The sequence below is a fragment of the Lepidothrix coronata genome, unplaced genomic scaffold, assembly GCF_001604755.1.
Source record: "Lepidothrix coronata isolate B3197 unplaced genomic scaffold, Lepidothrix_coronata-1.0 Scaffold122, whole genome shotgun sequence".
NCBI lineage: Eukaryota > Metazoa > Chordata > Aves > Passeriformes > Pipridae > Lepidothrix > Lepidothrix coronata.
In genome coordinates, this window is record NW_016690302.1 from 759139 (window position 1) to 784287 (window position 25149).

Below are 25149 nucleotides of genomic sequence, written 5' to 3' on the forward strand. Positions count from 1 at the left end.
AATATCAAATAGGCAGCAATTCATCTTGAGATGTCAAAGGAGCTGCTTCCAAAAATGAACATGAATTCTTTGCCCCCACTGGCCACGTATAATAACTTATACTTGACATTACAGTGAAGTTGTTTCAAAGCAGAATGTGCTTGCCATGTATCATCCATTACAAATACTACTGAGCTAGAAGACTTGTGCACACTGTGACCACATTATAGACCTTATTTTGGTCATGTAGAGACAGAATTAGTAGGAATTTGAAGTCAATACCAGGTGAAGGTCATCTCCTTCAAGCCAGTGAGTCCAGCCCCTGTTCTTCTTCTCACCAGTCTGGACACAGACAAGTTTGTCATTTTCCCAGGTAACCAGGCTCTGTGGAACAGGAAACAAAGAAGTGTTTCTGCACCTCTGTCTCAGTTTTGCAAAATACTCATAGACAGTGTCTATTTTCCTACATAAAAGAGGACCTAAATACCACTCCTGAGTGAAAGTGAAACTCCTTGTCTGTAACTCAGGCTCCTACCTCTGTGCTGCATTACAAAGATTATTCTTTAAACAATTTCAGCTCAAGTATCTGGATTGATCAGGGCATCTTAATTTTGTAACAGCCTCTTGATTTTACATATGCATTCTTACCTTGCATTTTCTGTTATCCAAGCCTTTATTATCCTCTTCAAACTCTTGTCCCACTTTGAACTCCAGCAGATAATCTCTGAATGTGCTGGTGGTGTGGATATGGAATGAATCACCATCTTGTTTGATCACCTTCTGAGGCTTCAGCACTTTGGCTATTTTGCGTGTTGCAAAGTCAATACCTTGGACAGGAGGTAAAAAGGTCAGAGTCGTATTTATTACCAGCCATTTGGACAGCCAGCATTTAACCTGATTTACTACTAGAGGCATCTCTTAGGTAGTTTTGTTGCTTGGTCAGAACCTTTTTTTCTGTTCAAAGCTGCAGATTACACAGATTTAGACATCCTCTTGTACATTTTACTCTTTGGAAACCAGTTTACTTGTTGCCCAATTCCTACGCAAGATTTATAGGACTTTGGGTCAAAATACTCCTTTTAGGAGTTGGTTTGCCACACACAAACACCTCAAGCTTGGTCTCAGACTTACCCCTTGTTTAGTTAGAGGGAATAGTTAGTGCCTATTCTCATCCTTTGTCGAAGGAAAGGAAATGTAGGAGTTAACAAGAACTATCTGCACCCTCTACCTTAAATAGGACTAAAGGAAGGGCAGTCCCAAAATTAATTCCTCAGGCTTGTTTTCAGGACATACCACTTGCTATTAGCACTTTTTATGTACAAATATAAACCAGCACACTTGTCAAAAGATATCCTGGTTGTCTGTAATGACCAGTCAGTGACAAAATCCTGATGTTTCTGGTAACACTGAGCTCCAGGCAGTGCCTCCAGAGTCTTTTCCATTTCTCCAGTGAATGTTTCCTTAGAGGAAAAGGCAGGCAGCTGAAGCACATTACATCCCAATAGCATGCTCAGAGTTAGGGTTTCTGGCCAGGGGATGGGTAAAATGGGGGCTGTGCATTAATTTAGTTAGTTGCTTTTGCCACCTAGATTAAAACTATGATTTTATAGGAACACTAGAAGTTTCTCACTTCATGCAGGCTGGGGTTGTGATCCTGCCAGGGTGTGTTCAGTGACCATGTGTTGGACCATATGGGCCAGGAGTCAGCCTGTGCCACTCTGGGCATTCCAGATGTGCCAGGATCTGGCAGGCGTGTTTTCACATGTTACCACTTCGTTTCAGCACAGAGGGATTTTGATTCAGCACTCACAACAGCCATTGCCATTAACCCTTATGTTAAGAATGTGTTATAAAAGCTATAAACATATAAACTACTTACAGATCTGTTCTTTAGAGGTGGATATAAATGAAGGGAAGGGCTGGGCTTGGCATAACCACATCCTTATCCATAACCCTCCAGTTCTTCAGCTGGTCAGGTATTAACCTCCCCCCTCTACTTGCCCTGGCAGACAAGTGTTCCATTCTAGCTCTACAATACTGAGTTCAGCCTTGTTTTGCTCAGCATGCTGGAAACCAAGCAGGACTGATTAAAGGCAGGGTGGAAATCATCAACAGGATCTTCCCCTCTACTTTTAAGTAAGTTCCCCCGATCACATGCTGAAAACTAATTGCATTTTCTCACAGTATTGGTAGTTATATTTAGTTTCAAAAAACCCTTTACTTAGCTGGACAATGTTTATCATCAAGGAACAGACAGAATCTCTCTCTGGTTTGAAGACACTAACACATTTAGAGTATAGTATTTAGTATCCTAACTGAGGAATAATTACTCATGATGGGAACATACTTCCTCTTTTTTTTTCTTTCTGCTTGATAACACAGCAGGATTAGTAACAGAGAAGGGTCCTTTCACTCTGTTACAGATACCAATTAGACAATTTAAGTAGATTCCCCAGTATAGATACAGCCAGAAAATAGATTTCTTTCTAGTTGTGTGAACCATAACCACCAAGGGACAGAGCTGGTCACCAGTTCCCACAGGTCACAAAGGTAGGGAGGGGTGGGAGAGGTAGGAGAGGAGAGGGCAGCACACGAGGTTCCTGCTGTCACAGTCTGTAAAGAGCTTTGTACAAGAGAGCTAATGAAGTCCTGAGAACTTTCTTAGCTCCCCATTAAAGCACTGTTAATCTCTCTATAGATCAGGCTGAGAAATTCCCCAAAGCTGCAATGACAGGCTCTAGTAATGGTCTGTTTATCAATAAACAAAGATCCTTCCACTGTTTTTCAGAGAAAAGAAAAAAAAAAGTTTAAGCAATGTCTATGTTTTAGAAGAACTTAGACTCTTAAAATTCAGAAGGACCCTTATTGGAGGAAGGAAGGAAGGACAGAATCAGGTATTTTCACCTACCTAAGGCCACCATATAACCTTCAAAGTTGTCATTGCTGACAAGGTTCCAGGTTCCACTGAAATCCACAGGCATTGCCAGACAGCAGAAGGAAGATCCAGTCAAAAAAGCAAAAATGAAGAAGTAATTTTCTAACCAGGCCTTATATAAAGCAGATTGTGGGTGGGATTATATCCCAGGGCCTTTCCTATGGAGGGGAAGGGTGCTACTGCTGGGCCAATGGGTGAGAGGGTGTTTGTGGAATGGCTTCAGCTGTGCTGGAGGGAAAAGTTCACCGGGTCCGAAATCTTTGTGTGGAGCAAATGTTAATAGCCCAAGAGCCACAATGCAAGCCAAAAACTGGCTTGTGTCCATCTTGTACACTTTAAAGGGACTGATTTTATCATTACTAAAATGTCCTGCATGTTTGTTAGATCTGTGGCCTTATGACCTGAAATCTAGGTCTTTGTGGAGAAGCTGAGCAGTGACTCACAACTGAAAAGATGACCTACCCCCTGTGAAGACGTGCTGGATTTGAACAGGCAGGGATTGACTGCTAAACTGGAGACAGTATTATACCAATCCATTTTAAAGCAGTGCCTATGACAGTAATAGAGATAAGAATTCTATCCTGTTGCCTTATATCTGGAGTGAACAGGAGGCACATTCAAACAGTACTTTCATGTACGTAAATGTAGCTCCCCCCTTTGCTTTCTACTCTTCACACAGACAGGAGAGCTGATACAGGAGTTGTTCCACTGATAGTTTATGAGATGCTTTGCATTGTGGCAGAGCACACAGGCAGTGGAGCACAGGATGCAGCTTCAGTGCTGGACTTCACCTTCAGCAAAGAAGTGATAGATGCCTCAGAAGTGATGACCCAGCAATGGGTTTTGAAAAGAGAATAAAAAATGCTTGACTTTTGAAGAGAAATGATACAGGGAATTTGGAAGTGAGGAAATAAGGGATTTGGAGGTGAAGAAACTCACCTACACTTACTGTATTTATCTATTTGCTGACTTGTGTTAGGCTGAATAAAAAGGATAACGTTTTGCAGAGAAGTTTCCCTGAACTTTAGCTCCTTTTCTGGAGCTGGCAGTGTGACCAACATGACTCACAGATGATGTGAGGAGGAAATCAGGACGTCAAAGCTTGTTTCCTGTTTGCAGCTGGATGTTCTCTAACCTACACTAAACCAGGAATGGCACAGAGAAATGAAAATGAATGTGTTCCTGGACTCAAACAGTAACATTTCACCCACAACTTGGTGTTATGAGGTTGTGGTAGTAAAGCACTGTTGCAATACAACTGACTCTTGCAAGTAAAGAGAAGTGAGTACTTGGGTAAATCCTGTGTCAAAGCCTGGATATAACATTTTAATTGAAAATTAAATTATGCAGATAGTCAGGGGTGTGGAGAGTCCACTCCTGAAAGTTATACCTGTCTGACATCTTTGAACAGTCACATCACTGCTTGTGGTGCAATATTCTGGTTTGTATAGACCAAACTGCACTAACATCGTTCTGCCTCTTAAAAATCATGCAGTCGTCAGACATCAGATATAGTGAACAACAGGATGACTAAAATTAGCATATTACATGCAATTTATTTTATTGAAAGACTCACCACACATTAAACTCCAGCGAAATAAAACTGAAGACCAAAGCTTTATAAAGAAATCCTACTGAATTTGCAGTTTCTCTACAATTACACAAAGAGCACCAACACACACCAGCATCATTGTTAAGAAGAATAAACCTAGACTTAAAGTGCAGTTTTACTCTGAAAAATGACCACCTCAACAGGGTGCTGTCCCATTAGAAGGATCTGCTGTTTATTCAGCAGCACACTGCTTGACTTGAGGGCTCAAAGTAACTCCTTCCTGCCCTCTGTTCTCATCAGTCCTAAAGACAGACAGTGAGCAAGAGAGGAAAGGAGATGGGCCCTTTCCCAGGCCCCATCACCAGTACAGTTGTCTGCAGTCAGCTCAGGCAGTTATGACCCTGGAACGTGTCCCTGGTTCTAGACTTGCCCAAGAGCATCTTGGCCTCCTGCCCTGAGAGGCTCACACTGGGCTGGATTTGTTCATCTGGAAAAGGTGACCAGAGTCATCTTGTGGAGAGCTATGAAAGAGCTGCTGACCCATTAGAGAGTGGCTTGGAAGCCTTGACATTTGTAATAAGGCACATAATCCAAACAAAAATGGGATGGCAGCAAATAAATGGAGGTAGAATTCTATCACCACATCATTCACAGTGCCTCTCCAGCTTATATTCACATAATACAGGCAATACACTGTTAGACTCAAACCCAGATTTCTAGCAAAGAAGAACATTTCACTTATGTACAGTACTAATTTCCTACCATTTCCTCTCAACTGCAGTAACAGAAAACAATTCTGGCTATATACCATTATATTGTCCTCATGGCTCAAACATAAAAGATATTTTATTATTTGAAAGACATTTATTATTTGTAATAAAGGGACAACCGTCTGAGAATCAGTGCAATGGCACTATTATTAATTTCTATCTACCAAATCAGTGGCTATACATCAGTTTCTGAGGTCGGTTTGTCCTTCCATCAGAAACAATACTGAGCTTAACTACAGCCCTGGAAACATGAATAGAAGAGTGAAGCACAAGACATTTCTGGGACCAAACTGCATGATGGCAAACAAGCAGCTGCATATTTGAAAATCAGGCAGCTCCAAGCAGGCTGTACCCAGCACCACTTCAGCCAGGAGGAAATTTGTCCCCGCCAGAATAGAGTTAAATAATTTCTTTAAGATGAACCACATGTTGGCAATTACAGCTCCACAGATTTACTACCAGTAAATGGTACCTTAGAAATTAAATAGCTTTGTTAAGACGCTGTAAGTTATCAAAAATATTTGTGTTAGTATTTTATAAATAGCAGTCGGAGCAGTTCGAATTAAAACCAATCAGAACATTTTCATTTGTTTTGCTTATTAATTTGCAATTCTTATATGCTGGTGTGAATTCTTCTACTCACTTCAGTGCACTGTGACTAAATGTTTAAATGTTTAAATCTTACTATGGGACTTGAAAAAGATTGTGGAGGTCCAATCCTTGAGTGCACCAAACCTCAACAGCAACTACAGATGCACTAAAGCCATGGAATTAGCCCACTATGTACCAAAAAAAATGAACCAACCCCCAGAAAACACTCTCCTGCACCGAACCGTAGCTTTTTTCCCAGCAGACAGTGAGTTAGTTGTTCAGTGCCTGTTAGTTCTTGGAGTCACTTGCATTTTTCTGTAAGGGAGCCAAGACCACCCCAGCATTCCTGTCCTCACTCTCGGGGCTGTACAGGTTGTTCTTCTCAATGTAAGCTCGAACCACATCAGGCACCAGGTAGCGGATGCTCTGCCCCCTCCGCAGGGCCCTCCGGATCTTGGTGGAGGAGATGTCGTTTGTGATCCATTCCTCCACCAGGTGAATGTTGTTCTTGTGTCTCCACAAAATATCAGACTCGTAGATGAACTTCTGAGCGTTGTTCCCAGCCCTGCTGATGCACACCAGGCCGTGCTTTTCCACAATTTCAGCGATGTCCTCCAACTTCCACAGATTGGGGATCCCAAAAGATTCCAGCATGTCGCTTCCACAGAGCAGTTTAACCTGGGGGACACCTTAACAAGGAAAAAAAAGTGAGAAACAGGGCTTGGTCACCAGATTTTAGCTAACTTGACAGGGACATTTGATTTCTAGGCTCTCTCTCTGTATCTTTGGTTAAGATGAGACAATGGAACGAAATAAAAAAAGATTCAGAGTATCTAATTTATAATTAATAGCCTCAATACAGGATTTTTCTGAATAAAGGTTATGGAAGTCCCTTCACTAAAAGGATCTACAACCTTATGCTGTGAGATCTAAGGGAATAAACGTACTCAGTGGCATCAGAACCAAGAGCTACCACAAAAAAGTGCAATTCCCTTGCAGTAACAAGTATCATTAACCATTTAATTTGCAAACAGACTTAACTTTTTATATCTGGACTCCGATTTTTCTTTTTAACGGGTTCGTGCCTATTTGGTTCCTGTTTCCTCTTTCGTCCCAGCTTTGTTAAGGGCACAGCATCCTCCAGACTGTTAGTGGCATCAGGAGGTAAAAGCTTTTGATGATGGTACCTGCAAAAAACAGATGTATTTTAGGTATTTTAAAGATGTAGGAGAAAATAGGGATATTGTGGTCTAAAACATCTCTCACACTTCCTCCTGCAGCACTTTCACAGTCCACCCAGGAGCTGATCTGCTGAAACAGGGACTTGAGAGCTCGGTCAGATGGTGCTCAAAGGGCAAAGATTTCAAAGCAACAATCAGGTTGGTTTGTTTGTTTTTTTAATAAAAATTCGTTCCAATAATAAGAATCTCAGTGAAGTAGCAATGACTGAAAGAGTAAAACCATAAAACTCAGAAAATACTCCTTCAGACAATTCTCATGCCAGTCTTTAAATACACAAATGTGCAGCACAGCTCGTGTCTGCCCTGTTCTAGACTCTGTCCCTCCCCAGGGACACCCTTTCAGCACAAAAACTGAATAAGGCCTAAGGAATTACATATCTTCAAAATTGTTCCCAGGCTCACTTTTGGCATGTTTAGGACTAATGGTGCAATCTTTCATTTTCAGTGCTCGTATCAACAGTCCCTCTGAATTCACTGACTCTGTTTATATGACTTGGGACTAGCCTGCCATTATCTAACTCATTAGGCCAACACCACTGCTTATCCTTCTATAGGTTTGTGAGACTTTTTAGAGCTTGGCTGAAGAATACCTTAAAACTTTTAGTGTTTCCAACCACTCACTCTGGCTGCTTTCCCAATCATCAACTTCCACCCAATCCGAGTTTTTTGTAGCCAGTTTTGCCATTGTCACTCGGTGATTTGCACTGATCAGACCTTTCTTCTTATATGCATCACCCACTGGTGAAATGATGCCCTTGATTACTTTGTATTTTCCTGGGGAAAAAAAACACACCACACAAGAACAGGAGAAGTGGTTGAGCAGATGTTACTTCCCCTGCATTGTATTTAAACTATGACATAAACATTCCTCAGGGCAATGGCAGCTCTGAGAGCCAGCCCAGTGGAAAAGTACAGTTCTCTTCTTCATGGTCAGGGCAGCACAATGAAAGAGTTGGGAAGATAGAACAGAAAGACAGATTTCTATAAACTAACTGTAAAACTGGGCTTTAGCTCATTAAAATCAGTAATAAGCAACATGTCTATAAGACAGTTGTCTCATGTTGGCCTACATGATTTTGTATGATACATCCACACATAGCAGGCTCAACATCTAATTAGGATTTCCAGAAATATCTGTCCCTGTCAAACAGGCACTCACAGACACAAAATATTCACCTTACCACTTAAGTGTCTAGTTATCAAAGCTATTCTGAATGACACAAATGACCATCCTACCTGTTTCATGGAAATAGTCTTTAGCCAGCTCAAACAGCCTCAGGTGCATGTTGGTGATGGGGTTGAAGGACCCACAGGCCAGCAGCACCACTTCAGTCTTCCTCTCAGGATCTTCCATAGCCATTCTTCACAGGCAGAGCCAAGGGGAGAATGCTGGTGCCAGGTACCAACCACTACAAGAAACGGGATTACAAAAGAGTTTGTTACTTATTTGTGCTGCCAATAAGCAGAAAATAAAATGTCACGATCAAATGGAACACTTCCACCAACACTGAGCCCGTGATTGTTCATGTGACACTGCATTTTTAAGAGATTAAAATATGAAATCACTGCAAACAGGCTGCTTGCCTACAGAGGACAGTGTACTGCCTACTCTGAAGAAAAGCAGCTCATGCTTTTAAATTTCACATGGAGAGATGATCTGTCCTGATTGCAGGACAAAGTTTATCAAAACTTTGCACCTTTTTCATGATGCCAGTGCCAATCAACTGCCAAGAGACACATGGGCAGGGAACTTCCTTGTTCAGTAACTTCCTTCCAGTGCTTACAGGGAGGAACAGACCTAGGGTAAAGCTTCTCTAAACTGCAGTGAGCCTTTCCAGCAAGATCTATAAAATCAATATATTAAATATTCTGGAGGAGAATAGTGTTAACACTTCTTCACTCAAGACTTATTTACATTTTCTGTAATATAAAATGTAAAGGGTGGTAATTTATATCATTCAGAATGGTATGTGGGAAGAGAGTGCTATGGACTGAACCTGAAAAGAATCAGTCTGCTTTGTGTTGCAGAAAGTCAGTGGTAGGTGTACCAGTGGAACAGGTGATAGAAGAAGAGTGAAATAAAACAAGTTTAGTAAAAGGTGCAATTAAATATTGGATTTTTTTCCCATTTTCTGAAGTACAACAGCACTGTTCCAATTCTGAGCTTCAGTTTCAGAAAGCTGCTTAAGAACTGCTGAAAATCAGGAAATTTCACTAGTTATCATTTCATTTCTCTTCAAACTACACAGATTTTTGTTTCTGTGTTCTCCCCTGAGGATACTCTGCCTTGCCAGGATGGTTTTCCCCAGCCTGGCCCTAACAAACAAAAACTGGGATATGGCACAGGCCATCCTCCTGCTGCTGCTGTTCCTGAATTGTCTGAGACATCCGTGAGGATTGTCTGGAATTGTCTGCCATTGCTCCTACAGCAACATCCCTGCCTGGAAAAATCCCACAAGGTCACCCTCACATCCAGTCTCTGTTCCAAAGAGGCTGAGTGATGTTCACAGCTCTGAGACACCATCACAGCCAAACCCTGCAACAGCCACTGTGTCCCAACATCAAAGAGCCCTGGGATAAAAGCAGCTCTGCAAGGCTTCACCTCTTGCAAGTGTTGGTACTTTTCTGTGCTTTCAAGAGTTTCACAAAGTTTTAAAATATTCTTTATTACTGCAGAGTGGCTCGGCAGAGGAAGGGCTGGTGGTGCTTGGAACAGCCTTCACAGGGACATGGCTGGGAGAGTTACCATGGGAACGGGAGGAAAGGAGTTACACCGCCTTTGTAATGTGCAAACCCTACTTTCTAAAGAGTGACTCCTGCTGCAGAACTGGAAAAAGGTTGATTTTTTTTCCTTATAAAACAAAAAGTGTAAAAACAGTAGAAAATTTTCAGATGAAAACACACAGTGCCTTTTCAGGAGTCAGTCAAATGTCCCTTTCCATGCTGCTAATTCTACAGTTTTCAGAAGGAGGCAATTATTGCCTCCCAAACTCACCTTGCAGAGCTTCATATCTACATAGAAATGAAAGTATAAATAGAATCTCATAGTTTGCACATCCCCTCAGCCTCCTAATTTGACACCCTTTGTCTAGCACTGTTTGCACAGAAAACAGCTGCATGGGTGCTGTGGGGAGGGGAGGAGATCAGGAGTATCCTGACATGATTCCTTCACTGTTACATCATCCTGGAACCCCCACAACACCCTCACAGCTGGGATCTGCTCTGTATGGAATCCCCTTCACACAGCCCTACCTTTTTGGGAAAAGCCATGCAATTTGCACATCCCAGGAGAGAAGAGGAGACTAGGACCAGGCATGACTAAAGCCTGGCCAGTGCCTGTGCTATACATGGAACTAGGCCTGTTCTTGTTGTATAATAACAGTAGATTTGATGAACTGCATATAGTTTGGCACTGCTTGACACAAATCCCATTACTGCAGTTTAACCACAGGATCCAAACCAGCATCTCACCTGTACAGAGATGAGAGAGGTCTGCACACAGGTGCTTAGCTCCATAAAACTGAGACCAGTCTTAAAATAATTAATGCTGTCTTATGCCAATTAGCAAATGAAATATTAGTAAAATCTCCCCACAAAGACTTAAGATGGGAAAATAAAGTAAAATGGCCTTCACTTGGGTATTCTATAAGTGTAGGACATCCTGGATTATTTTCCCTGTTTCTTCTGATGGAAAAATGAGGTGCCCTGTGATGTACTCCTTACACAGATGCTTATATATAATCTCATCATGTTTACACATAATCCTACCAGCATTTAGTGTGTGCTGATTGCAGCCCTGCTATTAGCCGGATTGGACACCTATTTGCACTAAAAAACATCAAAATACAGCTACAGCAGGTCTTGGGATCGTTCTGGAGCCCAACCTGCCTGGGGACAAAACAGGTAAGGATGCTTTGCTCAATCTCATTTACAATTCAGAGCCAAACATTTATCAAACCTGTTTACACAACTGTGTTGTATATTCTGCATAGAATTTATTATATTCTACGTATAGAGAACAGAACCACCGCTAAACACTCACGACACGCGGGCATCGCTGGACGCTTCAGCAACACCGGCCCGCGGGGGTCTGCACGATGGGGGTGCAGAGGCTTCGACCCCGCACAGCGAGTCCCAGCGAGTTCCCCCCAGCGCCGGCGGGCCCCGGAGCCCGCACTGCCCGCCCGGAGCCCGCCCTCCCCTCGAGGAGCCCGCACTGCCCTCCTGGCCCCAGCACTGCCCTCCTGGCCCCAGCACTCCCCGCCCGGCCCGATCCCGCACTCACCGCGCGGCCCCCGCGCCCCGTCCCCGCCGTCCACCCGCTCGCCGGGCCCGGCACCGCCCGCGCTCATTGGCCCGGGCGCGGCGGAAGCGGCGCCGGGGGGACGGTCCGGGCCCGCCCCGCCGAGGCCTGGCCGGGTGAGGGGAGAGGGGGAGAGGGGAAGCGGGGCCGGGCGGGTGAGGGAGAGTCGGGCCGGAGCCTCGGGGCCGGGCGGCACCCGCGTAATGTGGAGTTCCGCCATCTCGCTCCTCCTGCCCGGGTCGCCTCCCCGCAGGCCCGTTCGCCGCTTGCCGGCGGGAGGGTCGCGTTCCCTCGTCGGCCGCCGGCGGTGGTGCAGCCCCTCACCGCCGGGGATGCCCCGCTGACCGCGGGCTCTGCGCCCGCTCCCGCCTGACCCCCGGGCTTCCTCGGGAGTGCCCCGCGTCCCTCCCGGTGCTGCCGGAGGCGTTCCCGACCCTGGGACACCTGCGGCCGCGGTGTCTCCTGAGCAGTGCTCCGGGGGGCCGTGGGACAGGCGAATCTGCTGTTTTACATAGCGGGGCCTCTGTATTTCAGTAATTGCTACTTGGTTTGACCCTCGTTTAGTTGAATGTGCTGTGGCTGAGTTATTACCCTGGTGAACCGCCTCTTGCCGCGAAGATAATCCCGTACACACAGCCTGGCATTTCTGTGTTTCCACTACAAGGATCTCTAGGTGTTGTGGTTAGGCGTTCCATCAGCAAGATGCCACATCGTTTTCTTGCTATTTGGAGCATTTTAAATAGGTTGATAGTTGTTGATACACACAATAAAATGTACTTTCTCCTAGGAGTGTCACGTAACAAGTGAAAACTTTCATGTGAAAACAGAAAATGGCTTCAAGAGGAACAACAGAGACCAGCAAACTAAAACAAAACTTGGAGGAGCAGTTGGACAGATTAATGCAGCAGCTTCAAGATCTGGAAGAATGCAGGTAATAAAAATAGCTGCTTATATATGGTAATAATTTTCTTAACTGGTTGGCAAAAGAAAGGAGTACTTTTCAAAAATCTTGTGGGTTTTCTGGGGTTTTTTTTGTGTTTTCTTGTGGCTTTATATTTTTTTAATTAGGTAGGATGTTTGTGTTAGGTAGTAAAAATTATATCTAAAAATAAAAGAGAATTTTATTTCTCATCTGAAGAAAATTCAGGCAGAAATACTCAATGGTTTCTTTATATCTCAGTGTGACTTTTTAGCTTCTAATACCTGTTCACATAACTCACAACTTCCTTGTGGGCTTTTTTAATATCAGTTAGCAAATAGCTTTTGTGTCTGTTTTGGATTGTCTAATAATTATGGATGTTTGGGGTTTTTTTAGCACAAATAACATGAAAAGTTAGACAAACTAATGTGATCTTGTATTAGTTTTCTGTGGGCTAATAAAATTTGAGTCAAACTGAATTCATTGCTGCCTGAGGAGTTGAGCTCTGTGATACTCCCCAATGCCCTTTTCTCCATATGACATCTCAGGTTAAACCTTGTGAATTAATGTGTCTTCTTGGATCCTCCTTAGAGAGGAGCTGGATGCAGATGAGTATGAGGAGACCAAAAAAGAAACTCTAGAGCAGCTGAGTGAGTTCAACGACTCCCTGAAGAAGATCATGTCTGGAGATATGACTTTGGTGGACGAGCTCAGTGGGATGCAACTGGTAAGGACGATGGGCTGCTAAAAATAGTTTGTATTTTTCCTGGAGTTGATGAAATAGAAAATAGATCCAAGTGGTTCACTGTAATTTTTGTGTGAAACCTAGATCTAGGTAACTGATGTTTTTATTGTTTGATACACGTGTACATGTAAGAACTTGCATAGGTCTCTTCATTTTAAAAGGGAAAAAATATTGAAGAATTATAACCACAATACTGGGTAATTGCAGGGACTAAATATATGAAAAAAGAACATAAAATAATAGAAATTTAATATAAAAGGTCTAATGGACAGTCCAGGCTAATATATATCATGAGAAGTACAATTCATGCCTGTTTGTTAGAAAGCATAAGATAGCACTTCCTGTGCTCTTCTTGCTGACTTGTGTCAGATTCCTACCAGTCCAAATGAAAAGGCTGTCTGACTTTAAGTTATTATTATATATTTATATATTTAATATTTATATTATGTTATTGATCTTATGCTGACTTCCAAACTTCTGATCTATTTTCTCTCTTTTCAGTGTTTAATTAGAGCATAATTTGTTCCTTCTAAGCCCTGTGTCTTAGGATTTTGTTTCCAGAGAGGTCATGACTTGTCCAAAGATAACTGTGGGGAGATCTAATAATGATAATTTTGATAATCCACAAAGGATTTTGTGGATTCATCATTTACATTATGCTTATCCACAGAAGAGCTGTAACCATCAGTGTGGGCATGAAAACTGTGCTAATATCAGGAAAGTGCTGGAAATTATTAGAAAGTAAGACCTGGACTGTAATGAAAAATTTCACAGCTTTTTCTTAGTGTAGTTGCACTAATGAGTGGATTCTTCAAGCCCTGCATAAAGGTCCTGTATTTTTTTTCATCTTACTTCCATGGTTATACAAAAAGAAGAAGAGCTCTGTATCAAATGATGCAGAGGGGACTAATGATGCTCTCCAGCCCTCCTTCATCTTGTCTTCAGCTGTCAGTTGTGAGTTAGTCCTGCTCATTCTTGCTCTTTTCCTTGCAGGCAATACAAGCAGCCATCAGCCAAGCATTTAAAACCCCAGAAGTGATTAGAATGTTTGCAAAGAAGCAGCCGAGGCAACTGAGGACGAGGTTGGCAGAGGTGAAGGCTTTTTGTTTTACTGCAAAATCTGTTTATTTGAGCCAGACTGGTTCAAGTGTGGAATGATTGCAAGGAGAGCACCGAGTGTGCTGGAAAACTTGGTGTCAGCATCATGAAGAGGTGGAGAAGGTCTCTTTCAGAATGTGTTCAATTTTAAATGTTTATTGAAGTAACGGGGACAACAGTGTGTATTTCTTGAATTATCTTCCTGCTTCCAAACAACAATGGGATTGACATTGAGAGTGAAGTGAGTAAACTGCAAATAGAAAATTTGGGGTTGTACTGAGGGCTGGAGAGTGCACTCAGAGATCTAAGACTGAACTGAAGATGCAGATAAAGTGAAATGAAACGTGATTGCTCCACGTGCCAGTGATGTGTGAATCCATAATTTTGAGCGATTATCAGTCTTTGATGAAAAAAGATTCAAGTTTGGAGAAATCAAGTAAGCCAAGGTCAAGTGTAAAGAGTATTTGCAGAACGTTCAGAAAAGCTTACCAGCCATCTTTTAAATCATAGATAGCTCTGTCCCTTCCTGCTGTGGGTCTGTGCTTACTGAGGATATTTTTAGGCTGTTGCATTTCTCATGCTGTTGTGTTGAGTGAAATAATGGGAAGATTATATATTTTGACTTATTTCCCTCCCCCTGATGTGCAGATGGACCGAGACTTAATGGTTGGGAAGTTGGCACGAGACCTGTACACCCAACAGAAAGTGGAAATCCTGACTGCCCTCAGGAAGCTTGGTGAGAAGGTAAGGTGTTGGTGTGATGGAGTTCTCTGTCTGTATATTTAAGAGGAATTTGAAATAATTAAAATAAGAAATTACGACTTTTATGAGCAAAGGGTAAAATGCAACTCGTTTTTGTAGTATATAAATGTCCTTCCCTTCCAATGCCAGGCTTTCTGAAGCACCCACTGCTGAACATGTATCAAATAGTTTTGTACATTTATATAAGGCTGTTCCTACTTTTAAAATGCTTTCTTTGGACCATATAAATGAATCACATACAAGCTGGCACAAGAGGATCATGTTTATAAAAGCTCCCAACTATTTACCAGGAACTATCCAAAGCTTTTGACACACATCCAGCTTCACTTATTTTTATACTGTTGATAATACAATATAATACAATATTCTTTACCTCTTGGTGTGAGGTAAAGGAATTGGAGAGATGAGGGATAAGGGGATTGTTGCCCCAGTGATCCATAAGTAGCAGAACAAGCCCTGGGTTTGCCACCAGAGGGAGGAAGAGAAGTTGTTATTTCTCTTTGTGGCTGGTATATGAAGAAAATGAGTTGCTGTGTGTCTCTGTGCTTAAGGTTTCTTAGGAAATGAAGGAATGTAATGGAAAAGATGAAGTGCAGTGCTTAAAGGAGCTGCAGTTCAGGTAGATTCCAAAGCAAAGGCTTTCCCTCAGAATATTTTTATTGCTTGACTGTCAGAGATAAAAAAGCATGTTTTGGAGATACATAAAAGTCTAGTTAAGGTTGTGAACTGAATGCATGAAGATACCTAACCCTCCTGGCATGAGTTCCTCGGATCACCACATGGAGCCACTTTACCACGCTCTGACCTAACCTCTGAATCTTTTAAAATGATCAGCAACCTGCTGCACACAGGACTTGCTAGGGCTGTGGCTTCACATCTGTTCTGGATGTGAACCATGAGAGTAAAAATTACATGTTTCCCTGCACAATACTGCAAAATTTTAAGTAGTTGGATGCTTGCTCACAAAGCTCAGCAAAGGCAGGTAACTAATATGTTTTCCTTCATTCCAACACCATCCTGAATGCCTGTACCTGACTTTTATATTTGTAACTAATAAACTGATGCAAACACTGTGAACAGTTTGACACCCTTATGCTTTGCTTTAATAAGGATGTGTATCTGAGGCTAATTAAATGAGTGACTTTTAACTTAGAATGTCTGAACCTTCCAAATGTAGGTTACTGCTTCATTACTGTAAATATTTTATGGGCATCTGTCACAAGGCATCAGAGCACATACATAAAAGCAAAATATACATGTGCAAATGTCACTTTAAAGGCAGAGAACCATTTCTAGGTCATTGGCCCTTAACATGGTCAAAGCTGGCATGTTTTTGCTTTCCTCAGTAGGTGATAGGAAGTGAGCTTAGACCTCAGTTCAGCACTGTACTGACCACATGACAAAAAAGTTGTTGCCATCCTCTGCACAGTTCAGGTGCTCAGGTACAGTGTGACCTTTCCATCACAAATGATCACTGGAGGTCAGCTGGAAACTTTATGGTGCATGTGGAGGCACTTCTGGCACTGCACATCCTGTCCTGCCTGGGCTGGCAGGAGCCATGGAGGGAAAATTCGGTGGCAGGGGAAGTAGGTTGTATCTTTAGGTTTTAGTTTTGTGTTAGGTAACACTGCCACTTAAAAACTGCAAATGGACAGATGCTGTAACCTGTCAGAGTTCATGTCCATGCCCATGGAGATGGTGGGAATGTTCACAGTTAAGGTTTGAAGTTCACAGTTGTGGCCTTTTTTGATTTAGCTCACTGGGGATGATGAGATGTTCTTGTCAGCAAATGCTGGTACAGCCCTGAGCCAGTTTGAGAGAGTCTCCACTGACCTTGGTAAGTTTTCATTCTCAGAACTTCCAATTTCTTTGCCTCATTGAACTCTAATTAATAGAAATACCTCTGGTTTCCTCTGAAAGAGAAAATATGAACCAAACATTCATCCCATTAGATGTTGGTGTACATTTTCTTAACAATGAAGCTCTGATACACTATCCATGAGGAAAAAGTAACACAGGAGGTAAATCCAGGGCCAAATGCCCACAAAATGCCAAGTGTTGCCCATCATCTGAAGGCTTGAATGGTCTGTCTGAAGCAGAGGTGCTGCTCTTACATTTAAACACTGATCTTTTTGGCATTAATGACTCTCCTCAGGAGAGCCTTTTCCTCTGCTTGCTGCAGAGAATTTGGCAACTATTGGCACGTTGTCAAAATACAGCTTTAAAGCAGCTTCTTGCTGTGATTGTCACACCTCTAACCATATTGACAGGATCAAAAGTTCAGTTATAAAATGCATTAAATCAGCACGACAGTTCATTCTGGCCTTGCAGTCAGAACTGGGATGAAAGAACTGTGAATGGCAGGAACGTGCCAGACTAGGTCAGGGTGCAAATAAAGTGTCTCTGACAGCTTTCAGCACTCCTCTTCCTGAGAGTGTAAGCGAGGTGAGAACCCTTTTGTTCAAAAGGGGACTTTGTGAGGAGCTCTGGGTGTGCTGGGTTGCCCTTGGCTGGCCACCAGCTGCCCCCCAAGCCACTCTCTCATTCCCCCTCCTCAGCAGGATGTGGGGAGAAAACAGAATTAAAAACTCATGGGTTGAGATAAAGGAATTTAATAAAAGCAAGGACTGTGCACAGAAGCAAAGGAAAACCAAGATTAATCCTCTACTTGCCAGCAGCAGGTGATGTCCAGCCACCTTCTGGGGCGTGGGGCCTTGGTGTGTAACTTCCTTCAGAGGACAAATGTCTCAGCAATAAATTCCCCACCTTGTCCTTTCTCCTGGCTTTCACTGTGAGTGTGCTGTGCCATGGAATGGACCCTCAGCTGTCCTGGCCATGTCCCCTCCTGCCCACCCAAGCCCAGGGACTTTGGGGGTGTGACAGCCTCGCTGCTGGGCCAGCACTGCTCAGCAGGAGCCCAAACCTCGGTGTGTTCCCAACACCATTCCAGCTGCAAACCCAAATCCCAGCTCTCCAAGAGCTCCTGGGGGAAAGGGAACATCCATCCCAGCCAGGCCCATGCCTGCTTTACACCTGCCAAGTCAGTCTCTTTTATTTTTCTACATTAGCTCGTGTTCTGGTTTTCACAATGTAGGTTTGATTTCTTTTCATCTCAAATGTTCTGCTTGATTTAAATCGTACATAAGGACATTCACAGTTTCTACTAATACTTACTGAAAATGTTTTTTTCCCCCCCTCATAGGATCAGGAGACAAAGTCTTTGCTCTAGCAAGTGTTGAAGTAGAAAAGGCAAAGCAATGAAGGGGTGTGTGAGGCTTGTGTCTCTCCAGTTATCAACAGCATTGGACTTCTGTCACACTGCATTTGGGTTTTCTATTTCCAACATGTTGTAAAAAAAAAGCAAAGCAAAACAAAAAAACTCCAAATCCTAAAACCTCTTGGGTTCTTAACCAGAAGATATGAAGTAAACAGCCTTAAGTGCACTTTGGAACCTTGGTGTCTGTACCCCTTAAGTAATACAAGCTCTGAGGCTGAACACTGAGTGGAACTCTAGAAACAAAAGCATGGTATGTCTGTCTTGGGAAAGAATCAGCTGTTTTGAACTTTTCTGAATGTGTATTTCTCTAACTATTAAAAACTTCATCTTTTTGCATGTGGTTGTGGCAAGCAGATCTTTTTCAGGAGCAGTCCCGGTGAGTGGTTTTTTGGGTGATTCTTCACGTTGTCTTAATTTTTGTCTGGACTCCCCACTAAGTAGTTTGTACTAGGACAGCACTGAAGCTTTGAAAATGGACTTGGTTTATTTGGAATGCCATCTTCCTACAAACTGTTTGTAGAAGACCCCAAAGGAGCCTGGATGCTGCTCACTGGCCCTTGGCTGCTTGTTTGCCGTGCACATGAATGAGCACTTTGTGTCCCAGCCCAGACCGACAGACAATGGCAGCCCTGTGGGGAGTAATTTAACCTTGTGTATGGAAACGACAGGGAACTGATAGGAAATGGCAACGAGAGGCTCTTTCTGTGACCTCCTCCTTCAGCTCTGGTGTCCAACCACACACTGCCCTGATTTCCCGGGGTTGCAGAGGTGCCAGGAAATAACTTGCAAGTACAAACGGGTTTTAAAAGGGGGGAAAACTCCCATTATGTGATCAGTGCAAGTGTTGCTCAGTGTATTGATCAGGTGCTGTGCCTCCCTTAGGAGCTGGAATCCTGAATAAACTCGGTGTAGGAGGATTTAAGATCTCATACTGTTGAACCTTTAGCTCAGAGGGTGGAGAAACTACTCGGGACTCTGGATGTGTGCTTAACTTCCTGACAAACTGTATTTTGTAAAATCACGGCTAGGGACCTAATTCCCTAAGTTTTGACTCCCTCACACTTCAGTTAAGTGCTTGTTTGCATTTTGTCAAGAGCTGGTTGGAAGCCTGGATTTCCCTGAAGTTTTTCAGCTCGAGAAATGTGCATTTTAAGGTCTGCTCTACCATATGTTCAAGTGCTGAACTAATGATACTGGCAACAACAAAACCACACTAAGGGCATTTCTTATCTTAATTTCATACCTGTTCCCCTTCTTATTTTACCAGTAACTAGAGAAAAGTATAAAGCTTCTATCTGAAAAAAAAAAAAAAATTAGGCAAAAAAGTAACTTTATTTTTGTGCAAAAAGAGTTCAAACATCAGCAATTTGGGGGTTCTCTGGACTATGTGTTTTAACAGGGAGTTGGCACTTCCTTTCTTTAGAGATCTTCCAAAGGAGGGGAAATGTTATGAGATCTCTACCTGTATGAAGGTGATCAGTGTATCCAGGGCAGATTCTGGGCTGGTTTTAGTGACTGGGTTTTTTTGGGGCAACGTGTCTTATTTAAGTTTCAGGCATGTTTCTGAGCTGTAAAATGTGTGACTGCCATCACAGTAGGTCTGTTGCTGGAAAGAAAAGGATGGGTGATAATATTTGAAAAAAGGAGAAGAATTCCTAGGGAAAAAAAAAAGTGATTTTGTTAGTGCTTGGAATTATAAAAATGGAGAAGTAAATGTACTAAAAGGATGACACTGAGTTATTTTAGAATTAGTAATGGTTTATAAAACAGCTTTTAAACCCAAGTGTAGGGTGAGTTTGGTTCCAGTTTATGGTGGTGTGGCTGGTTTTGGACCTGTGTTTGTCAGTGTTTAATGGAGTAGAACATCGTGTTTTGCCTATCATATAGATGTCTTTGGCTTGGATAGCTAGAAATGAGCTTCAGTGGGAAGTGCCATTAAATTGAGTGAGTGGAAATGGTGTTAAATTTGGACAGCTTGTTGCAGTGTTAATCTCAGTATCCCATAGCAGTCACTTGGAGACTAAGTGAATGGCATGGATTATAAACAGAATATTAACATGGTCAGTCCATGTACACGTACAGGGCATAAATACCCTATAAATGAGCAAGTTTGTCTAAGTGTAAACTAGGAGGAGTAGACTAGAAAATGTGTTGCTTGCCTGTATTTTGCTTTAATAGATACCTTTTGGAAATGTAGCATTTTAGAAATGAAAGGACACGTGGTACAGACCAGCATAATTTCTGTTTTTCACTGGTGGAACTTCTCCCTGCCTTTTTTTAAAGAAGCCTTTATTTAGACTGGGGCCTTTTGTCCATTCTGTCAGAACTATTTTCCTGTCTGGGGCAGTATTGTGCTCTCTGACAAAGGCTCATTGCAGCTCCAGAGCTGAGAGCAGCTTATTAAAAGGCGTTATTAGAGAGTCTGAAATTATTGCAAACAAAACAGTCCATGGGGACCGGAGCTGCCTCCTCTTCCCTGCTGCTCATTACTGGTGCTAAGGAACTCTCTCCCCCCACCCCCCAGCCTGCCTTGCAGCATTAGGATGTAAATGAAATCTCTCAGCACTCCAACAGTGAGTTTACAGCCCAGTGCTATGGAAATCTTCTTCCTCTTCCTTTGAGAGGTTTATGTTTCCAGGAGAAACTTTTTTTTTTTTTTTAATGATTTGTAAATATTTCAGGATTTTTGCAAAGCTTCTGTACTGCAGGCAGTTGGAACATTCCTATTAAATTCATCCTGGACTGAACATCTTTTCAACGTTGTGCTGCTTCTGCTCTTGGAAAGTTCTCTGGTGACTGAGATGGACAAAGGTGGAGAATGAGATCAGTGACCAGTACTGGAAGATTCAGTGGCCAGGGCAGAATTCCCTCCTCCAAAGCTGTGCAGGGTCAGAAATCAGAGACTGGCTGTGTCCTGCAGGAGGCCCTGACCATGAATGTGATTTTAAAAGGAAGCTGTTGCTGGTGTGAAGCTGTTCATGTGTTGACCCTCACAAATAGTTTAGTGGCCTGCTTGAAGTGTTAGGTTGCTTTCAGAGTCACAGTAAGTTAACTGGTGTGTTGTGCTAAATATTTTGATAAATAATCCTGGGATGTACCTCCACCACTGTCTGAAATGTTTCTGCAGGAGCTGGGGAAAAAAATCCATCATTTATTTATTATCCTAATCATTTTCTGAAATAAAAACTGGTAACAAAAGAACAACTGCTAAATGAAAGCATGGATTTGTTGTTTAACAAACAAGCTTGTGATGTGTGAGTTCCATCCCCAGTTCAGTGTTAGACCCTGGCAGATCACTCATTCTGTACACATCTTTCCTGGAGTAAAATACAGATTATGATCCTTGAATATCGAGTGCTGTGAAGTTGTTATTGATCATACATGGCTTTGAAGATTAAAATGTGCTTTGTTTTTTGTTTATCATTTTATTTCTGAAGTAAGAATTGTAAAGTACAGTAGCTTTAAACACATCAGCAAAGTTCCCTGAGTCCTTTTTTTTGGCCATATATAACCTCCCTTTTTTAATCTTCTTTTTCTATAGAGTGAATTCGGTGATTGTACTGATCTGAAAGGAAAAGCATTTGAGAGAAAATTGAAGCTTCAAATGCTCTGTCTCTCTTTCTTCTGTCTTTGTCTCCTTGTATTATTTCCCTTCTTTGATCTTGAATGGAAAAGTAGCAAGTTATCTTTGTCTTGAAGGAAAAATACAAGATTTCTTGAGAGATCCCTTAGTTCCTCGTGTTACCTTGCCTGTAAAAGTCAAATTCATTTTGATAGAGAACTCTGTGTTAATGATACCCTACTGACCAGGCAGTGAAGGCTCTGTCATTAGTGGCTGAAATGGGAGGCAAATTCACATAGAACCATTTGGGTTTGTTTCCAGTGTGGCAATTCCCTCCCCACAGAAGGACAAATAGGATTTTTACATTGTAAAGAAATAGAAGTCAGCCTGCAGGCACCTTTTTAGTTTCCCCCACCTCCATCATTTTAAAATTATCCTCACCGAGTTCTGGGGAAGGATTTAACTCTTATTTAAATTCTGTCTGCCCACAGGAGAGGAATGGCAGTGCTCACACTGGAGTTTTTCTTTAGGAGTCGTGGAAAATGTGCCACCTGGTCTTGCTATGAGGTTGTAGTTTTTTTAACTTTACCTTCAAAGGGGTTTATGCCTGTGAGGGTGAGGGGAGAATTACTGGAGTTGATGTTGCCCAAGATTTTTCTGCTCTTACTTTTAAACACCTCAGTGAAACGGGAGGTGCTGATGTTCAGAGCATCTGGAAGGGTGGCCCAAAGTACCTGGCACCATCTGACAGGATAAATAAAAATGTTTCAGAATAAGTAGTCCCTAAAATGAGGTCTCCAAAGAGGAAATACAGACACAAGGTTGGTGGATACAGCATTGCTGTATCATGCACCAAAACAGCTACTGTAATTTAACTCACTCATGTGTAAATGTTATATTTAATAGCAGATTTCTCATTTAAACAAGTACTAATCATGGGACATTTTTTTTATCTTGCTGTCACAATAGTTTGCTGCTTGATAACATTTAGGATGATGTTTTGAACGTGCCTCCAAAACTGGGTCAGTAATAATTGAGATGTGCTGGAAACCATCAGATCCACCTGCAGATCCCGTGGACAGAGGTGTAATGTCTGGGTAAACAGCTTTTCTTTGTCCTTATAAGGTGGAGATGGAAACTAAGTTCTGTACTGTTATTGTAAAAGAGTGTGTTTTGCAACTTTGTAAATACCAAATTTAATCTGGGAACACTTCTGGTTTTGAATAAAACACGCAGCTGAGAAGGTTTCTTGCCACACAAACTAAGCCTGGATTAACAAAAAGGTGATTGTCATAGCCTTTCTTACAGTAAAGGGCTTTTTTGTTCATGCCTTGAAAATCTCTCTGCATACCTCCTCACTGCACAGCCCATGTAGAATCATAAAATATTGTAACTAAGGCAGCTGAACCATTTCTTTAATTTTTATTTTTTTTTTAGTATAATCTCTTTAATCTACACAAGTTTTGTTTGCCCCTAGTCATGGAAAGTTCACCTGACTGCTGTGCCCTCCCCCATTTCTTAGTGTCCCAAAAGTACACAGGGTTGAATGGTTGAACTGCATTTAATTTTGAGGAAACACTGCAGCATTTCTGCATCAGAGCTTGATTTTGATGGGTGGGAATTGTCAGGCTAAGTCTAAAATATGAGAGATTAACAAAAGAAAAAGAGATTCCAGACTGAAAACAAGTCCCTCACTGGGTACCACACACATCTGGGAGAGAAAGAGTTTTCCTTGTTGTTGTGTGTGGCTGGATCAGGGATAATGAGAGCAGGGCCTGTGTGTGCAGATGCTGCAGGAAGCCCATAATGAGGGGGACATGCCAACAAATACAGGGGGACCTGGAGGGTGGAAGCAGCTGTGCTGTGAAGGAATCCTAAATGATTTTCAGAGCTGATTAAGAAAGCACTGGAGATCATGAAGGACAGGGTGAGTTGAGAGAATTTTTCTAAGTCAAGCAGGGATTCAGAGAAGGTTTCATGGAGTTTTGGCTTACTAGAACAAACAACAGCCTCATTAAACGAGAGATTAGGAGTGACTGAAAAGAAAAATCCATTTAATCTGATAGATTTTTATAAAACAATATCAAGCCTTTACACAATACTTGTAAAAATGTTAGAAAGACTTAACCTTCAGATAATTAATCTTCCAAACATTGCCCTGCTGAGGGAATGTGGTTGGGGCAAGCGGGGTGGGGATGGGTGAGGTGATGGATTTGATCAAGTGCAGCTCTATCCCGTGTTTGCCTTGGGAAGGTCTGTGCAGTCCCAGGAGACATGAACAAAATTCTACTAAATGTGTTGCAGAACTAGCAGAGTTAAGAGGCCTCTTGAGCATCTGTCCTGTCTTGTGATGACACAAGAGACCCGTGGCAAGATGTCACTTTGCTTGGTAGCCCAACACCTCGGTAAGCTGGAGGGGAACAAACTAAGGTGGGGCAGGAGCTCAGTTCTAAGAAAAGAAATCTCAAATCCTCCCAGGGTAGAGGAAGCCTTATGGTGTTCCTCCCTGCTAAAACCCTTTCTAAATAAAGGCAGGATGTTAAATTGATGCTCTGTGAGATTGCATTGCACTGCTGTACAGTCAGCCAGCTGAATTGGAACAGGAGAGCTAGACAGTACTTAGTCATAAGATGGTGTTGTGCCATGATGTTATCAGTAAGGAAATTCATACTATTGCAAAGATGCAAATGATGGCTTAATTATACGCTCCTACCAGCATAAGATGCTTTTAGATCTTTCCCTCAGACTCATGTACTGTGCTAATTAACAGTAATCCAACTGGAGGATCCCAGAGCAATGCTTCTGCATATTTTTTTCAGCTTACGCTGGAGCTCTTATGTTCTTTTCTTAAATAATTAATAATCATTACTGCCTGCTGTGCTGTGGGTATGTGCCAGTGATCTCAGATCCCAGCACATTTGCACCATTCCTGTTCCTGTCAGCAGCTTGGGTTTGCTCTTTGCAGAGGCTTTCATGTTAAGCCCTTCATTAGCTGGCAGTGGGGTTTGGATTTCAGTGGCATCGGGCTTTGATGTCATTAAGTAGCAAGCTGTTAAAGGAAGTGCCACCTATTTCATTACTGTGACTATTTTTATGCAATTAAGTTAAACACCGAGTAGAAAACAGATGCATTTTACTAAATAACACTTGGTACACAAAGCATTTTTATCTCCAGGAATTTTATACTTACCTTTCTGGCCCCACCAGTGCACACTGTAGGGAAGCAGAGTAACTGTTAACCTAGTGGGAAACCACAGTGCAGGTGAGTGATGGGGCAGGGTGAGGAACCTTACGTGGCTCCTGTCATCTTTTCTTTATAATTATTATTATTTTTAATTAATCCCTCTCCGTGTCCACTGGGGTTTTACTCTGCTTCAGTCTAGCTAGGTGAAGGATCACCTTATTTTCGATGGCT

At 42.3% G+C, this 25149-nt stretch overlaps 3 protein-coding genes and 1 long non-coding RNA gene across 12 annotated transcripts in view; 2 read left to right on the forward strand and 2 right to left on the reverse strand.

The window, feature by feature from the left end:
* The window catches only part of RBP7 (retinol binding protein 7), a 3415-nt gene extending 392 nt beyond the window's left edge, over positions 1-3023 (reverse strand). Inside the window, exons 1-3 of the mRNA XM_017825784.1 lie at positions 2888-3023; positions 628-806; positions 262-363 (exon numbers count right to left, since the gene is read on the reverse strand). Of these exons, the coding sequence (XP_017681273.1) occupies positions 262-363; positions 628-806; positions 2888-2960 (354 nt within the window). The 5' untranslated portion in view covers positions 2961-3023. The remainder of the gene's footprint in view (positions 1-261; positions 364-627; positions 807-2887) is intronic.
* LOC108502648 overlaps positions 1-10129 on the forward strand; it is a 12849-nt gene extending 2720 nt beyond the window's left edge. Inside the window, exons 3-4 of the long non-coding RNA XR_001876546.1 lie at positions 7108-7206; positions 9745-10129. This is a non-coding gene — a long non-coding RNA (uncharacterized LOC108502648). The remainder of the gene's footprint in view (positions 1-7107; positions 7207-9744) is intronic.
* On the reverse strand, positions 4455-11402 carry NMNAT1 (nicotinamide nucleotide adenylyltransferase 1). Of its 2 annotated transcripts, none has more exons than XM_017825779.1 (5): positions 11354-11402; positions 8305-8474; positions 7659-7842; positions 6869-7014; positions 4455-6516 (listed from the first exon to the last, which is right to left on the reverse strand). In XM_017825779.1, exons 2-5 carry the CDS (start codon positions 8426-8428, stop codon positions 6116-6118), a joined length of 855 nt encoding a protein of 284 aa, XP_017681268.1. In that variant the 5' UTR covers positions 8429-8474; positions 11354-11402; the 3' UTR covers positions 4455-6115. The 2 variants fall into 2 exon arrangements, with proteins under 2 accessions (XP_017681268.1, XP_017681267.1); XM_017825778.1 differs by having other exon boundaries at positions 8305-8477; positions 11354-11397.
* On the forward strand, positions 10853-24139 carry LZIC (leucine zipper and CTNNBIP1 domain containing). Of its 8 annotated transcripts, none has more exons than XR_001876543.1 (9): positions 10853-10971; positions 12159-12302; positions 12882-13017; positions 14029-14127; positions 14782-14877; positions 16651-16732; positions 22226-22301; positions 22704-22831; positions 24039-24136. XR_001876543.1 is itself a non-coding variant. In XM_017825780.1 (8 exons), exons 2-8 carry the CDS (start codon positions 12202-12204, stop codon positions 22723-22725), a joined length of 612 nt encoding a protein of 203 aa, XP_017681269.1. In that variant the 5' UTR covers positions 11432-11487; positions 12159-12201; the 3' UTR covers positions 22726-22995. The 8 variants fall into 8 exon arrangements, 3 of the variants coding, with proteins under 3 accessions (XP_017681269.1, XP_017681271.1, XP_017681272.1); XR_001876540.1 differs by lacking the exon at positions 10853-10971 and adding an exon at positions 11432-11487 and having other exon boundaries at positions 24039-24139; XR_001876545.1 differs by lacking the exon at positions 10853-10971 and adding an exon at positions 11749-11904.
* Positions 24140-25149: the final 1010 nt, after the last annotated feature.